Source organism: Rhinoraja longicauda, chromosome 3, assembly GCF_053455715.1.
Source record: "Rhinoraja longicauda isolate Sanriku21f chromosome 3, sRhiLon1.1, whole genome shotgun sequence".
Taxonomy (NCBI): domain Eukaryota; kingdom Metazoa; phylum Chordata; class Chondrichthyes; order Rajiformes; family Arhynchobatidae; genus Rhinoraja; species Rhinoraja longicauda.
The window spans coordinates 18,323,343-18,341,122 of record NC_135955.1 but is presented as its reverse complement, the minus strand read 5'-3'; the positions used below and the strand labels follow the sequence as shown (position 1 = coordinate 18,341,122).

The following is a 17,780-nucleotide window of genomic DNA, read 5'->3' as shown; positions in this document are numbered from 1 at the left end:
TACTGTAGCTGATAAAGCTACCCATTATGCCATGATTGACAGCATGCAATTTATACAAACATCTTAAATCAGCAATCACTTAAACATTGAACATAGAACAGTACATCACGAGAACAGGCCCTTCGCCCCACAATGTCTGTGCCTAACATGATGCCAATACCATCACTTATCTACCTCTACATTCCCCATATCCCTGCATATCCATGTGCCTATCCAAGTCTTTTAAATGCCACAAACATATATGCTTCTACCACCCCCGGCATTGCATTCCAGACACTCACCACTTTCTTTTCCCTTTTTTGGTATTTCTGTTATTTCTCTGCCCATTTCTGTAGCTGATTTATATCCTGCCCACATTCTTGGTGTCATCTGCAAATTTACTAACCAACCCATTTACATTTACGTCCAAATCATTTATTTATATCACAAACAATAAAGGTCCCAGCAAAGAACCGTGTAGAACTCCACTGGTCATAGATTTCCAGCCTGAAGATCTCTTCATCCACCACAACACCCGGTCTTCTGTCACAAAGCCGGTTCTAAATCCACACGACCAAGTCACTATTAATACCATGCATCTTAATCCTCTGGATCAGCCTACTATGGGGTCTTCATCAAATGCCTTACTGAAACCTATGAAGACAACAAACACCCACGTTACCCTTATCAAGCACCTTCATCACCATCTAAAAAACTTGATCAAGTTACTAAGGCACAACTTGCCGTATACAATATCATGCTGACTGTCTCTAATTAATCTCTCTTCCATGGGAGTACATCCTATCCCAAAGAATCCTCTCCAATAGTTTCCCTACCACTGGCTCAATGGCCTATAATTCTTAGGATTCTCTCTAATTTCCTTCTTAGATAACAAAACACTTAGTCAGGCGTCGAGCTGTTCAATCCAATTTCCCAGTACTTCCACTGGAAATAGTTGCTCTCATGTTAAAACATGCCCAGAGCAGCTCCCACACAACTGCAGTGTGTACTATCTGCAATATGCATCTTGGTTAGTCACCCATGCTATATCAACAGCATATCTCTAAACATGCAATCTCTACCATTAAGGAGCAGTGCATATGCACATTGCCACCCACAGGTTCCCTTCCAAGTTGCATATCATTTAGAATTGCATCACAGTTTCTTCATTTCCACTGAGTCTATATCCTGGAACATCAACATTCCTGAGGTATCTTTGCCAGAAGAATCGCAATACTTTGAGGAGATAGCACATGGCCACTTTTTTTAGGGCAATTGGCATAACAAGTAATGCCCACATTTCATAGATGAGTAAATAAAAAACATTCTGGAGGATCCTTGTTTCAATTCTATTGACTGAAATATTCTCAAAAGTTAAGTAAGGTTGATTATTGATTTCCACCTCACAACACAAAAACAGAACGAACCTGAAATGACAGTGCAATAGGTGGAGAGGATGACTCATATCCAAGTAAAACAAGCAAGTCTAGTGATAAGAGCAGAGAGTGACAGGATGTGAAACAAGAGGGCCGGTACTCTGATGCCAGCAGATTCTCAGGCAAAATTAATAAGCTAAGAAGGGAAGAAAATGGGCAGACGGTGATTCGGGTTGGGAGGCTTCTTTGTATTGATCAGTGTTAAGAAAAGTCCTGTCCTAAATTGTCACCTGCCCATTTTCCTCCAAAGATGCTGCTTGACTTTTCATTCAATGTACTTTGGGAAGTTAAATTCTGGTGGGACATATAGAGTAAATACAATACAATACAATATATCTTTATTGTCATTGTACAGGGGTACAACGAGATTGGGAATGCGCCTCCCATACGATGCAATAATTTAATGAAAGGGTCCTTAGAAGCATTTATGTACAGAGAAATATTGAGTGCTAGTCCATAACCCACTGTAAATGATGATACAGGTGTTTTGGGGATTGAAGAAGGCATCTGGCATTCTTGCCTTCAGAGGCTGAAGCATTGGGTATAAGGAACGAACATCATGTTTACTTGTGCAAGACATTGGTTAGACTGCACTTGAAATATTGTGCACAGTTCTGTTCACCACATAACAGGGAGGGTATGATAATAGAGTGTAGAAGAAGTTCACCAGGATGTTGCCTGAAATAGAGGGCTGAAATTGGACAAGGAGTGATTGGATAGGCTGAATTTATTTTCATTGATAGATTGGAAAGGCTGAGGGTTGCCCTGATGGAGGTTTATAAAGTTTTGAGTGGTATAGATTTGATAGATAGAATCTTATTCATAATGCAGGAATATAGCTATACCTTAAAGCTAGACCCTCTGGTGTTGGACATTTCCACACTGGGAAAAAGATTCTGACTGTCTACCCTATCTAGGTCTCTCATTATTTTATATACTTCTATCGTCTCCCCTCAACCTCCGACATTCCAGAGAAAACAACCCAAGTCTATCCAACCTCTCCCTGTAGCTGAACCCTCTAATCCAGGCAGCATTCTGGTAAACCTCCTCTACACCCTCTCCAAAGCCTCAGACAGAACTGCTCACAATACTCTAACTTTGCCTGACCAAAGTCCTGTAGGGCTGCTTATTCTGGTAAACAATTTTTGCATTCTGTTCAGCTAAATGGCATCTTTCCAAAGCAGGGTGACCAAACTGAACACAATATGTTAATTGTGGCTTCAACAATGCCTTATAAAACTACAACGCACTATCCAACTTCTACACTCAATGTCCCGACTGATGAAGGCCATCATGCCAAAAGCCTTCTTCACCACCATGTCTATCTGATGGCACTTTCAGGGAAATATGTATTTCTGTGAAACTTGACACTTTAATAATTACCTATTGGTCAGGTAACAGTTGTAAATGAAGACTGTAGTGTGTAGGAGACTAAAATGATTGTTGCATAAAAGGAAATGAGTGCTTACCATTACAGCATCAGAGAGTGTTTGATTCTTCTCAGCTTCTTTGTTCGAATGTTGCTCTAGTCGTAGATTTAACTGCTGCATCTGATGGGCTTGTTCATTTAATAGAAGCTGGGCTTGCTGTTCCCTTTGCAAGGCATTATTCAACTCTTCGCAAATACTTCCAAATCTCTCAAATGGAACCATCTTCTGTGTCTACACAAGTAAATGTTATGGAAAAAGAAATAAACTCATTTAGCCCATATACAAACATATGAAATAGAGGCAGAAGCAGGCCATTCAACCACTTCTGCCTGCTCCATCATTTAATAAGATCATGGCAGATGTTTTGTCTCAGGCCACTTTCTGCACTAATACTGTATCCCTTGATTCCCTTAATATCTGAAAATCCATCAATGATTATCTTGCATCTGCTGAGACAGAGCCTCCACAGTCCTTTTCAAGTCGAGTTTATTGTCACATGCACTCGTACGGTGGGATACACGTAGAATGAAAATATTTCTAGCGGCAGCATCGCAGGCACAGAGATGCAGACAACACCACAAAAACAGTAATTAATTATACATAAATTACACAAATTCTACAAGACAGTGAACGGAAACAAGAAGACATTAGTGCAAAAATGCAAAATTAGAAAAACATGTCCCTGGTCGTGCAAGAGGAAGTCGATAGTGTTCTGTTGCTGAGGTAGGGCTTTTTTTCCTGAGAAGACTGAGGAAGTTTGGCATGAACGCCAGCATCCTCACAAACTTCTACAGATGCACCATCGAGGAGAGCCTGCTGACGGGCTGCATTACAGTGTGGTACGGGAACTGTTCTGCCCACAGCCACAAATCACTACAGAGAGTTGTGAAGACGGCGGTGCCTGCGGAAAGCACGCAGCATCATCAAGGACCACAGCCACCCAGCACGCAGGCTGTTCTCCTTGTTACCGTCAGGCAGACGATACAGGAGTATGGCTGCGCGTAACACCAGACTTAAGAACAGTTTCTACCATCAGGCCATCAAACTTCTGAACTCATAAACACATTTCACATCATATATGTTGATTATTTTAATATTGTCTTTTTATCTTACTAATGTCTTTTTTATCTTATTTATCTTTGGAATATTACTGCTGAGGTGACCCGTTGTCTTGTCAAATACATTTCATTGTACCGTTGACCCTGTGCCAACCTACATATGACAAATAAAATTAAAATTAAAAAATTAAAATTAAATTAAATTAAATTAGGGTTAGGATTGTGCAAGTCGATTCAAGAGCCTGATGGGTGTGGGAGGTTCCTGTACCTGGTGCTGTGCGACTTCAGGTTTTAGAACATCCTGCCCAATGGTAGCAGCGAGAAGAGGGTTTTACCCAGACGGTGGGGAATCCTTGATGGACTTGGGTGGAAAATTCCAATGATTCTCCACCTTCTGGGCGAAGGAATTTCTACTCATCCTGAATATCAACCCCTAATATTGGGACTGAAATCTCTGATTCTGGACACATTTCCACTATCTCTGTATCTATTCTGCCAAGTGCCACAAGGGTTCACAGCATTGCTTTTTCCTTCAAAAACAAGATACTTTTCCGCCCTCACACGACGGCCGCCCCACAGACCCCATGATTGGTCGGCCCAGATCACGCCCAGTCCACACAAGAGTTCGAGCCCGACAAACGACGGTTCAAAACCAAAATGACTCAGCCCGCCACATGACCACCCACAAGAACCGGAGTTATGGTGGCGGTTAGGCTGAGGAGTGAGGCGGCCTGATCTCGTGTACTTGTCTCCTGTGTCCGGAGAAAACACCGCCACGAATGACGATCCCAGGTGTAGAGGACGCGATGCTTCTGGCCGACCGCAGTAGCCACGACAGGTGGCTGGCTGAGGCGTTTCCCGGATGCGTGCAGGATGGTCGGCAGCGGCGGGCCTCGGAACCCCACCTTTGGTGGTAGTAGCACCACCCACCCTTGCATCTGCTCAAGGAAAACCTGTTCGAACAGGAGGCAGGTTTTGTGTCCGTCCATCAAGGTGAGAATTTCATCCATAAGCACGGACGGCTTGCGGTCGCCTAGGCCATCCATGTGCAGGAGTCTGGCTGCCCTGTCGCAGCGGCTGAGACCGAAAGTACACATGAGGAGCGTTTTGAGGCCTTCGTAATTGCCATCGGCTGGTGGCTGGCGAAGGTAATCGATCATGCACCCGGCGGTGTCCTGGTCCAGCGCACTGACCACGTAGTAGTACTTGGTGGCATCAGCAGTGATCTGGCGGATGTGGAACTGGGCATCAGCCTGTTGAAACCACACATGGGGCTGTGATGTCCTGAAAGCGAGCAGTTTGATCGAAACTGTGTTCTGCTGGTTTGGGTTGTCGAATGCAGACATGATACAATCCAAAATAGGCCATTTTGGATCGTCGGGGTCTCCACTGTGGCGGGTCCACACGTTGTGTAAACACACCGTTTAATAATTAACCAATACAGCTCTGTCACTCATGCGCGCATTCCCAAGTTCAAATTCTAACCGCAAAACCTTTGTTCTCCACCCACACACGACGGCACGCTCCACGGACCCTGTGATTGGTCGGCCCAGATCACGCGAGAGTTCGAGCCCGACAAACGATGGTTCGAAACCAAAATGACTCAGCCCGCCACAATACTTTATTATATAAACGCTATGACAAAACAGTTAGCATGAATAATGATTGCATAATTATGATACAAGGGGTAAAAAGTTTTTACACTGATTATCGATCACCCATTCACACTAGTTCAGTGTTCTGTTCTCATCCACTCCCTACACAGGGGCAATTACACAGATGCCAATTAACCAACAAACCCACACTTCTTTGGGATGCAAGAGGAAACTGGAGCACCCAGAGGAAACCCAGGCAGTCACATGGAGAACATGCAAACCACCCAGACAGCAAGCAAGGTCTGGATTGCCCCAGAAATTGTTGCACTGTGAGGCAGTGGCTGTGCCACTGTGCTGTCCTGGTATTGCTTCTTTGCCCTAGATTCAGCTTATTTAATAAACATGCTGTGCTTATTATCCAAATACCTCTACCCCTAATGAATTCATGTAATTACAAACATGTCTCTCGAGTTATGTTAAAGTAGTCATAAATTGGCAAATATAATAAGTAGTTCAGCATGAAACTAGAACCAGATTCCAAGATCTTTTACACATATGTAAAAAGGAAAAGATTAATTAAAGTTAATATGAGTCGCATACAGACTTTCTATGATTGCTTCGAAAGGAAGAACCATATACCCTCATGGACCCCTTGCTAACCCTGTGAAAGTCTCCGAGACAAGCGTCAGAAGATTGCTCACAGGGGTGAAACCTCGGAAAACATCGGGCCCTGAAGGCATACTTGGTCCTGTTCTCAAAACCCGAGAGCAACAACTGGCCGGAGTATTCATGAATATCTTCAACCTCTCACTACAGGTGAAAGCACTCTGTGGAGAAATATATTAAGACTGGGGGGACTTGGAACAGTTAATGGTAATGTCTTGAGGACAGTCTGCATTACAGTCGAGGAGGAGCTGAACGTCTGGACGAGTATGGCCAAGGGATATTTCCATGCTGCATGACTCTATTCCAGCATCTGCAATCTCTTGTGTCTCCATTTCACTGTGTCTCCAGCTTCACTGCCAAATCTCCTTAAAGTTATTTTATTCACAAAATGCTGGAGTAACTCAGCAGGTCAGGCAGCATCTCGGGAGAGAAGGAATGGGTGATGTTTCGGGTCGAGACCCTTCTTCAGAACCACTTCAGAAGGGTCTCGACCCGAAACGTCACCCATTCCTTCTCTCCCGAGATGCTGCCTGACCTGCTGAGTTACTCCAGCATTTTGTGAATAAATCGATTTGTACCAGCATCTGCAGTTATTTTCTTATACTCCTTAAAGTTATATTCCTCTCTCTTATAGGAATTCTGTGACACCCTCTCCCACAGCGCCTCCTCTTTAATTCCTGTTGATCTCTTGCTTTTCGACCATGTTCTGACCTGACTTGCTACTGTAGCTATGTGTCTTTCCTCAGCACTTGCTTTAGCTGCGTTCTTGTCCCACTTGGCTCCAGTTTCCAGGCCTCCCAGTTCGGCCAAATCAGGCGCTAAGATATCTACACTCCATCCATTGCTCGAGTCTGAAGAACTCTGCATTCAACCTATCAACTGCGCTCATGATTTTATACACATCTGTAAGATCGCCCCTCAGCCTTCTGCGCTCAAAGTAATAAAGTCTTCCCAACCACTCCCTCTAGCTCAGGCCTTGAGTCCAGGCAACATAATCGTGAATTTTCTTTGCACCCTTTCCAACTTAATGATATCCTTCCTATAGCAAGATGACCATAACTGAGCACGATACAGCAAATGCAGCCTCACCAACGTCTTGTACAACTGTAGTATAATAACGTCCCAACTTCAACACTCACTACCCTGAGCAATGAAGGCCAATGTATAAAAAGCCTCCTTTACCAACCTCCCTATCTGTGATGCCTCTTTCAGAGAACTATGTTCCTGTACTCCTAGATCTGTCTGCTCTACAACACTCTCAAAACACGGCCAAACTAGCACCAAAATACATACAGTAGTCTTAAAATAATGGGTCAACCATTCAAGAAGGAGATGGAAATTAGCTCTTTACCTAGTCTTTGCTCGAGAGCTGTTGAGGCTTAATCAATTAGCATCTTCAAGGCAGAGACTGAAAGATTTTTAGAACTAAGGGATATGAGATTAGTTCAGGAAAGTGGTGTTGAGGTTAAAGATCATGATCTTTCTGAATAGCAGAGCAGGCATGAAGAACTGAATGGCCTACTCTTACTCCTACTTCTGATGACATTATAACTTCCTCTACTTTGTGGGTGCAGAAAATAGTCATTAAATTTCTTCAGCAAAGCTAGGCAACTCTAATCAGGTATACAGACCCAAGACCTTGCACTTACGAAATTCAAATGAAATCATGATTATCGCAAAAAGACTACATTTTTATTTGTGTCTGTTTGTGCAATTTCAAGGAGGAAATCTGTTTTTATTCTTCCTCATTTTCAAAATATAGATGATGTAAAATGCAAATAAAGATAAGGTCCTTAAACAGGAGCACGAATCCTACAAAAAGCATTAAGTGTGAGGGCTTCATCTGGATGGAAGAGAGGAACCCCTGTTCCCTAAAGAATGAAGACATCTCCAATGTCCTGGTATGATACACCTCATCTTGGGCGCAGATCCAGCGTAGAAGTAGGGATTGGGAGTAGGGAATAGAGTCTTTGCAGGAGGTAGGGTGGGAAGAAGTGTAGTCCAGATAGCTGTAGGAGTCAGTAGGATTATAATAGATGTCAGTCAATAGTCTATCTCCTGTGATGGAGATGGTGTGATTAAGAAACGGAAGGGAGATGTCAGAGATGATCCAAGTGAATTTGAGTGCAATTTCTGCTTTCCTCAGAGACCATTTCCCCCGCAACTCCTTGTGAGGCAGAAATTCACATGCACCTCCTCCAACCTCATCTACTGTATCCGCTGTTCCAGGTGTGGACTCCTATATATCGGCAAGACCAAGCACAGACTCTGCAATCGCTTCGCTGAATACCTTCGCTCAGTCTGCCGAAACCTACTCGATCTCCCAGTTGCTAAACACTTTAACTCCCCCTCCCATTCCCATACTGACCTTTCTGTCCTGGGCCTCCTCCACCGTTAAGAGTGTGGTCAAACACAAATTGTAGGATAACACCTCCTATTTTGCTTGGGCAGCTTACAGTTCAGTGGTGTGAAGATTGATTTCTCTAACTTCATGTAACCCTTGCTTTCCCTCTCTCTCCTTCCCTCCCCCACCCTAGTTGTCTGACTAGTTTCACTGTCCTCCTGAATAATTTTACTGTTTGTATGCATCGTTTTCACGTTCCCTTCAGCCAACAATGAATCATTCTACATTTCCTTTATCAGCGTCTGCTTTGATCTGTCGTTTTCACACCTTGCCATATCTCGTTTCCCTCTTCCGACTCAGTCTGAAGAAGGGTCTCGACCCAAAACATCACCCATTCCTTCTCTCCAGAGATGCTGCCTATCCCGCTGAGTTACTCCAGCATTTTGTGTCTATCTTCGATGTAAACCAGCATCTGCAGTTCCTTCCCACACAAGGCTACTCTGCCATTCAATCGTAGCTGATCTATCTTTCCCTCTCAACCCCATTTTCCTGCTTTCACGCCATAACCCTTGGCATCCTTACTAATCAAGAATCTGTCAATCTCTGCCTTAAAAATATCCATTGACGGCCTCCACAGATTCACCACCCTCTGACTAAAGAAATTCCTCCTCATCGCTTTTCTAAAGGTATGTCCTTTTATTCTAAGGCTATGGCCTCTGGTCCTAGACTCTCCCACATTCACTCTATCCAGGTCTTTCACTATTCGGTGAGTTTCAATGAGTTCCCCCTCTCATTCGTCTAAACTCCAGCGAATACGAGCCCGGTGCCTTCAAACGCTCATCATATTTTAACCCAGTCATCCCCAGTATCATTCTCGTAAACGTCAGAATTTGCCTTCTTACTACCAATTCAACTTGCAAATTAACTTTTTAGGAATCCTGCACCAGCACTCCCAAGTCCATTTGCACCTCCAATTTCTGAATTCTCTCCCCATTTACAAAATAGTCTACGCCTTTATTCCCACTACTAAAATGTATGACTCCACACTTCGCTACGCTGTATTCCATCTGCCACTTCTCAGCCCACTCTCCCAACCAGTCCAAGTCCTTCTGCAGAGTCCCTGTTTTCTCTATACTACCTGCCCCTCCACCTATCTTCATAGTATTTGCAAACTTGGCTACAAAGCCTTCAATTGCCTCATCCAAATCATTGATATACATCGTGAAGACTAGCGGCCCCAGTACCGATCCCTGCAGAACATCACTAGTCACTGGCAGCCAACCATAAAAAGCCCCCTTTATTGCCACTCTCTGCCTTCTGCCATCCAGCCAACCTGCTATCCATGCTGGTATCTTCCCTCTGATACCATGCCCTCTCATCTTTTAAGCAGCCTTACTTGCGGCACCTTATGAAAGCCCTTCTGAAATTACTTTATCTATCTTGCTATTTACTTCTTCAAAGAATTCCAACAGGTTTGTCAGGCAAGATCTCCCTTTCACAAGACCATGCTGATTTTGGCCGTTTTTATTGTGTGCTTCGAGGTACTCAGAAACCTTGTCTTTTATAATGGACTCCAAAATGTTGCCAACCACTGAAGTCAGGTTAACTGGTCACTAGTCATAGCACTGTACAGCACACCAAATTCATGCCAACAATTATACTTAGCTCTACTTGTTGATTTATCCGCACATATTTAGGTCTGATTTGAGAAAGTTAATGATAACCACAAGGACAATGATGATTGGGGACAGGATAATGCTGAGATTATAATGAATGTCAAGAGCAGGAGCAAGACACCCGTTTATTGTTTGGCACTTGAGTGGTACAAATAGCACTCGCCCCTTATTAGCCCAAGTCCGAATGTCATCTAGGTCTTACTGCATGTGGACACAGACTGCTTTATTTTCTGAGGAGCTGTAAAAAGTTTGAAATTAAGGTGATTTCATTGATGAAACAGCTGAAGATCATTGGTTCTAGGATACTGACCTGAGGAAGACTGGTGATCATAAACTGGAGCTGAGATAATTAATCTTGAACAATCACCACAGTAAAGTCCAAATAGTTCACTTTATTGGAACACTTGTTACAGAGACCAAGTAATTTGAGTAGAAAATATTTTTGAATATGGTCATAGATGAACATAGAACAGTACAGCACAGGAACAGGCCCTACAACCCCACACTGTTTGTGCTGAACATGATGCCAAGTTAAACTGATCCCATCTGCATGTACATGATCTATATCCCTCTTTTCCTTGCATTTTCATGTGCCTTTTAAACACCACGATTATATCTTCCTCCACCACCACCCCTGGCAATGCTTTCCAGCCCTCCACTGCTCGCTTTGTAAAAAAATTGCCCCGCATATCTCCATTAAACTTTCTCCCCTTTCATCTTGTAGCTGTGCTCTTTAGAGTTGGGCATTTCCACCCTGGGATAGTTCTGACTGTTGATCCTTTCTATGCCTCATATTTTTCTATCAAGTCTCCCCTCAATCTCCAACGTTCCAGAGAAAACAACCCAAATCTATCCACCCTCTCCTTATAGTTGAAACCATATACGCAGTATACCGCTAAACTCCCTCTGCACCCGCTCCAAAGCATCCACAGCCTTCCTGTAACGGAGCGACCAGAACTGCACGCAATACTCCCTATGTAGCCAATACTCCATATGTAGTCTTATAGAGCTGCATCATGTAGCTTATGTTCATCTTTTAACCTGACTCATAAGTCTAAAAATTGAATAAATTTAGTCTTAACAAATGTTAATATTCTATTCAATCTATTTCATTCCAACCCACTTCTTCCTTAGCTTTTCAATTAAACTTTCATAATTAAAATTGTCAAAATAACTGTAGGTCTGTTTGTGCCAATGAGTGAAGTAACATTATTTGTAAATGAGCTTCATGCCATTAAAAATACACTTTTATGTCATGTAAATTGTTTTGAGTCCTCAATACCGGAACTATGCGCAAATGCCCAGAAAAAAAGCACGTTTTCATTTAACTTTGAAATGTAAAGAAAAGGCAATAGTGCATAAAGTGAGGAAATGTGCACCTTGAGAGATTGTTTGAGGTCATTCAGCTGTTGTTCAAGGCTCTGAGAGTTGCTCGTTTCTCTTTTCAGGTCACTCACGTAATATTTGAGTTGTGTAAGTTCCAAACGCAATGAACGCCGTTCTACTTCTGCTGCATGCAACCTCTGGGTAAACTCAAGGATCTGCTTCTTCAATACTTCCACGCATTGCTGGCAAGGAAGAAAAAAATGTAACGTCCATTCTACGTTAATAATAATAATCCTTCTGTGATGAGCTAACCTACTGTAACAAAAAAAAACTTTTGAATGAATGAAATTCAACTTACGACTTAAATGGTACTATTAGCATAATGGGGATTGTACTGCAAAGTGAAGTTATTTGTTTTGCAGTGGATATCATATCAATTAGAACAAAAAGGACATGCTTTAAATTTCACTCTAATAATTCTGTGGGGCAATGGGAATTATAGTAAATCACTATTTATTATATGTTTATATAAACTATACTATATATACTATTTACATTACAAGGGGCAGCATGGTGGCGCAGCGGTAGAGTTGCTGCCCTACAAAGCCAGAGACCTGGTTTCGATCCTGACAACGGGTGCTGTCTGTATGAAGTTTGTGTCTTCTCCGCCTGATCTGCGTGGGTTTTCTCTGGGATCTCCGGTTTCCTACCGCACAACAAAGATGTACAGATTCGTATGCTAATTGGCTTGGTATAATTATAAATTGTCCCTAGCGTGTAGGATAGTGTTAGTGTACGGGGTTTTCACTGGTCGGCATGGATTCGATAGGCCGAAGGGCCTATTTCCACGCTGTATCTCTAAATTAAACCAAACCTCAGTAGACATAAATGGCCAATTTGCCACCTTTTTAAGTGGAATTTCCTAATCAGCAATCTGTAAGATAAATTATTAAAATAATCAGAACAACTTTATAATACCACTGGTAGACACAAATTGCTGGAGTAACTCAGCAGGACAGGCAGCATCTCTGGAGAGAAGGAACGGTTGACATTTCGGGTCGAGACCCTTCTTCATATATAATACCACTACCGGCAGTGCTGCCTGAGTCCTGAAGGACATGGCTGCATGGTATGTTAATGGATGCCGAGATAACAGCATGATAAAAAAATCCTATTTAACCTCATCCTCACCAATCTGTTTGTCAAAAAGCATCTAATAAACAGAATGTCCATCAACTCCCCTTTTATTCTTTTTCCACTAATCTACATTGAGGTAATTTACAATTACTAATTGAGCGAACAGCTTGTCTTTGATACGTGCAAGGAAAGCAGAGCACTCGTGGGAAAGTCGTGAGGTCACAGGGAGGACTTGTGGACTTCCACAGAGACAACACCAGAGGTCAAGATCAAACCTAAGATGCTGGAACTGTAAGGTAACAGCACTAACCACTGTGCCACTGAGATTAACAGAGATAAGAACAACTACCTCAGTTTTTGTGGAAGTTAACTCACTTGTTCATATTAAGGACAATGTGTTATTCAGCTCTAATACCATGCTGTGAAAACGTAAAACAGAAAAGATCCGGAAACTCAAATTGATTTGAATTGGTAAAAGCGTTAATCAAGAATGACTACATTTTCATCGTTACCTTTATAGGCATGGTGACTTGGCATCCTTCTTTTCCTGCCCTGGTATTGATTTTGCATAGTCCATAGCCCAGTATTTGTACCAATGAACTTTTACGTCCACGTCCTGTGTGTTTGTCACACCAGACCGAAACATTTTCCATTTCCACACTTAATCTGTCCATGAATTTTGAAAAAGAACTCTTGGCTGCATTTTCCATTGACCAGTTTGAAAGAAGGTGATTTGGGTCTAAAAAAAGAGAAATAGCAAAATAACCTTCTAAGTGACTGTTCTTTTATGTGATTATATTATTAAAATATTCACTCATATAGTCAGATAATCCAATCTATTTGTGGGAAAAAAGATAAATATTCTATTTCACATGGAACTTTACAACTATATTGAATCTCACAACCTCTGATATCACATCTGGAGTTAAGCTGTAATTTACCTTTTCACTCTGCTGCAATTAAAATTTTACTACTTAGCAATTACTTCTTTCCCTGGTGGAGATCGGCAATTATCTTTCTCATAAGGTTTATGGCCTCACCACAATAAATGTGCTCTGCTCTATACTAGTTTTGACTCATTTATATTAATAAATGTATTTATAGAGATAAATAAAATTATCACGTTCACATATCCCATATAACTTGGATTTCTAAGTGGTTTTAATTTTAAAGAGATGTCTTCTCCCCTTTTCAGATATCAAGAGAGGCAAGAGTGTTTGATTCTCATATGTACCAAAACAGAACAATGAAACAATGAAGTCCTTACTTGCAGCAGTACAACAGGTTTGTAAACACAATACTCAATACGATTAAATAGAAATTTATTTATCCTAAAAAATAAAAAAATTAAAATCTTATTCTGTTTTGTAGTTTTAGCACAATCCGCAGGCGTTGCCACTTTCATTTCACTGCACATCTTGTATATGTATATGACAAATAAAGTTGACTTGACTTGACTTGAGGGACATTGATCTGCCCCAAGATAGAAGGGGGAGGAGCTGTGGCGTTCTGTCCTGCATCTCGATGGAACCAGTCTGTTGCTGAAGGTACTCCTCAGGTTGACCAGTGTGTCATGGAGGGGATAAGCTGTATTGTCCAGGAACTCCGCAGTTTGAGGGGCATCCTCCCCTGCAAGACCACCTCCAATGAATCCAACTCTGCCCCAGGACGGAGCCAGACTTCCTGAAGAGTTTGTTAATCCTATGGACGTCTGCGGCCTTCGCCCTGCTGCCCCAGCACACGGCAGCGAAGAAGATGACACAGGCTACCACTGATTGGTAGAACATCTGCAGCATCTTACTGCAGACATTGAAGGAGCGGAGCCGTCTCAAAAAGTACAGCCGGCTTTGTCCCTTTTTGTATAGGGCCTGGACCAGTCCAGTTTACTGTCCAGGTACACTCCAAGGTATTCCTTGGTAAACTGCACATCCACACCATTGATGGAGACAAGGGACAGGTGTGTTCCTCTCCTAAAGTCCACCATTAACTCCTTAGTCTTGTCGGTGTTGAGTTGCAGGTGATTCAGCCCACACCACTCAACAAAGTCGTTGATTACATCTCTGTATTCAGCTTCCCTCCCCTCACTGAAGCAGCCCATAATTGCAGTCATCTGAAAACTTCTGCAGGTGGCAGGAGTCCGGGTTATATCTGAAGTCCGAGGTGTAGGTGGTGAACAGGAAGGGAGAGAGGACCGTCTCCTGGGGGGCCCCTGTGTTGCTCACTACCATGTCCGAGACACAGTTCTGTAGCCTGACATATTGTGGTCGTCCAGTCAGGTAGTTTGTGATCCAGGACACCAATGGAGCATCCACCCGCTCCATATACAATAGACAACATAATCAACAAAAAAAAGTTCAATAAATACAAAAAAAACAACATAGTACAAAATAAAACAACGCCCAAAGTCGTAATAGTGCAATCAAGACAGTTCATAGTTCGAAGTTTAGTTGGAATTCAGTGTTCATTAGTCTGATGGTTGTTGGGAAGAAGCAATTCCTGAACCCAGACTTCACATTTTTCACACCTTTTATACTTTCTTCCCAATGGCAGGAGTGAAATGATATATATTAAAACCTGATCCAAATCTGTTGCTTCCATACATTACAATACAAAGATGATTGAATGGGCTTGTACATTCCACAGCAGCACTAAGCCTAGAAAAATACTTTCTGCTGAAATGCAGTGTGTAGAATAAATTCAAAGAAAGACTGCTTTGTGTTATACAAGTTGTGAAATGACTACGTATATTTGCCAATCACGTAATTAATAGAAACAGTGTTATCAAGCATACTAATTAATCACAATTATACAACTGGTAAAATGTCCTATGATTCTTGTCATGACCATGACCACGATATGAAGGCTTTATAACATTTTAAGTAAATAAAAGTAAATATATGTTGTGCTAATTAGCAACTCCTTATCCAGTTCACCACAATGACTTGTTTGAATGCTACTTTCAAAATCTACACCTGTAAAGAGTAATGCTATTCTAATTATTTAAATATTAGCAAGAAAAGGAAGGGGCTTTCACTGCACTGATCTGAAATGGTACTTTGAGGTATTTTCAAAAGTAGGGGTAGTCTATGATGTATGATAGGAAAGATAGGAACATTTAATCAGCATTTTAGAATAAGTCTTCTTAATCTCACTCTTTACATTTACAGAGAAACAGCAGTAGTTTTATTTTATTGAATGTAATGGTGATTTCCAGCAGAGTACACAATCATAGAGAATAGTCAGGTATTTGTGATACACTAGCTCACACCTACTGGTCGATGATTTTACTACAGCTGGACCAATATATTTTTGTAGGAAGGACCTGCAGATGCTGGTTTCCACCAAAGATAGACACAAAATGCTGGAGTAACTCAGCGGGACAGGCAACATCTCTGGAGAGAAGGAATAGGTGACATTTCGGGTTGAGATTCTTCTTCATGCTGAGAGTTAGGGGAGAGGGAAACGAGATATGGAAGGGTACAAAGAGCATGAAAAGTGTGAAAAGAACAGATCAAAGTAGACGATGGTCAAGGAAATGTACAGTGTGTGGCTCTTGCTGGATGAGGGGAAGATGACGAGTCATACAAACAGTAAAATTAATCAGGAGGACAGTGAAACTAGTAAAGAACTACAGGTAGGGTGGGGGGGGGGGGAACAGAGAGAGAGGGAAAGCAAAGGTTAAGTTAGAGATATTAATATTCATACCGATGGGTTGTAAGCTGCCTGTGAAATATGAGGTGCTGTTCCTCCAATTTGCGTTTGGCCTCACTCTGACAGTGGAGGAAGCCCTGGACATAAAGGTCAATATAGGAATGGGAGCGGGGAGTTAAAGTGTTTGGCAACTGCAAGAGCGTGTAGGCTCTGGTTGACTGCATTTTGGGAGTACTTATGGGACTCGGGCACACACGATAAACAGCAGTGTTTTGGGGACTGTTGAAGAACAGAGAGACATTGGTGTCCAAGTTCAATTTTTTTCTTGACGGTAACAGCGCAGATAGGTAACGTTTAAAAAGACATGTGGAATATTGGAGGTATCACAAAATGCTGGAGTGACAGCGGGTCAGGCAGCATCTCAGGAGAGAAGGAATGGGTGACGTTTCGGGTCGAGACCCTTCTTCAGACTGATGTCAGGGGAGGGGGCGGGACAAAGATAGGATGTAGTTGGAGACAGGAAGACAGTAGGAGAACTGGGAATGTTGAACATCATTAATTGAGGCCTTGAATACAAGAACAGGGTGCATGTCTGAATTCGACAAAAACATTGGTCAGATCTCAGCTGCAGTGCTGTACACAATATTCATTCTAGCAAAGATATGATACTGCTGGAAAAGGTGCAGGGGAGATTCAACAGGATATTGCCTGGGAAGGAGTGTTTCAGTTATGAGGTGAGATCAGAGAGAGTAGATCTGTTTTTTTGCAGAGCAGAGGAGCTTAAGAGGGGACATGATTGAGGTGTATGAAATCATGACCAGTACAGATAGGTAGATTGCAGGAAACCAGAAACTAGAGGGCATAAATTTAGGATAAGAGGTAAGAGATTTAGAGGGGATTGAAGGGGCAACTTTTTCATCCAGAGTGCAAATATCTGGAATACACTGCCTGCGAGAGTACTGGAAGTAAATTCGTTGACAGCATTTGACAAAGGCTCAGATGAGCACTTGAATAAATTGTCCCGAGAAAGTAGGTGCCGTAATAGAATGTGCGTAAAGTATGATTAGTGCAAATGTGCGTTGATCATCGGAAAAAACTAAGTGGGTCAAATGATCTAATTCTGTGCTTTATGATTCCATGATTATATAACTCTAAATAAGAGTGACACAGTAATGCAGCGATAGAGCTACTGTGCCAGAGACCAGCGTTTGATCCTGACTAGGGATGCTGTCTGTGTGGAGTTTGCCTGTTTTCCCTGTGACTGTGTAGGTTTTCTCCGGGTGCTCCATTTTCCTTCCACATTCCAAAGACGTACAGGTTTGTAGGTTAATTGGCTTCGATAAATTGCTCCCACCGTGGAAGATATGTAAGAGATTTAACAGAACTACAGGTCCACCACAGGTTTTCCGGCAACTGATGGCATGGCGGTTTCCATAGACGATATCCGCGGCTGACTTTGTTGGCCGGTATCCCGGCTCCCCA

The 17,780-nt window shown here is 42.3% G+C and overlaps 1 protein-coding gene across 6 annotated transcripts in view; it reads right to left on the bottom strand.

Annotated features, from left to right (window-relative positions):
* The window catches only part of ccdc171 (coiled-coil domain containing 171), a 240,743-nt gene that overhangs the window by 121,385 nt on the left and 101,578 nt on the right, over nucleotides 1–17,780 (bottom strand). For all 6 annotated transcript variants that reach the window (XM_078394873.1, XM_078394872.1, XM_078394874.1 and 3 more), the window contains 3 exons: nucleotides 13,160–13,386; nucleotides 11,564–11,752; nucleotides 2,885–3,076 (listed from right to left, as the gene is read on the bottom strand). In XM_078394873.1, coding sequence (XP_078250999.1) covers nucleotides 2,885–3,076; nucleotides 11,564–11,752; nucleotides 13,160–13,386 — 608 coding nt within the window. The remainder of the gene's footprint in view (nucleotides 1–2,884; nucleotides 3,077–11,563; nucleotides 11,753–13,159; nucleotides 13,387–17,780) is intronic.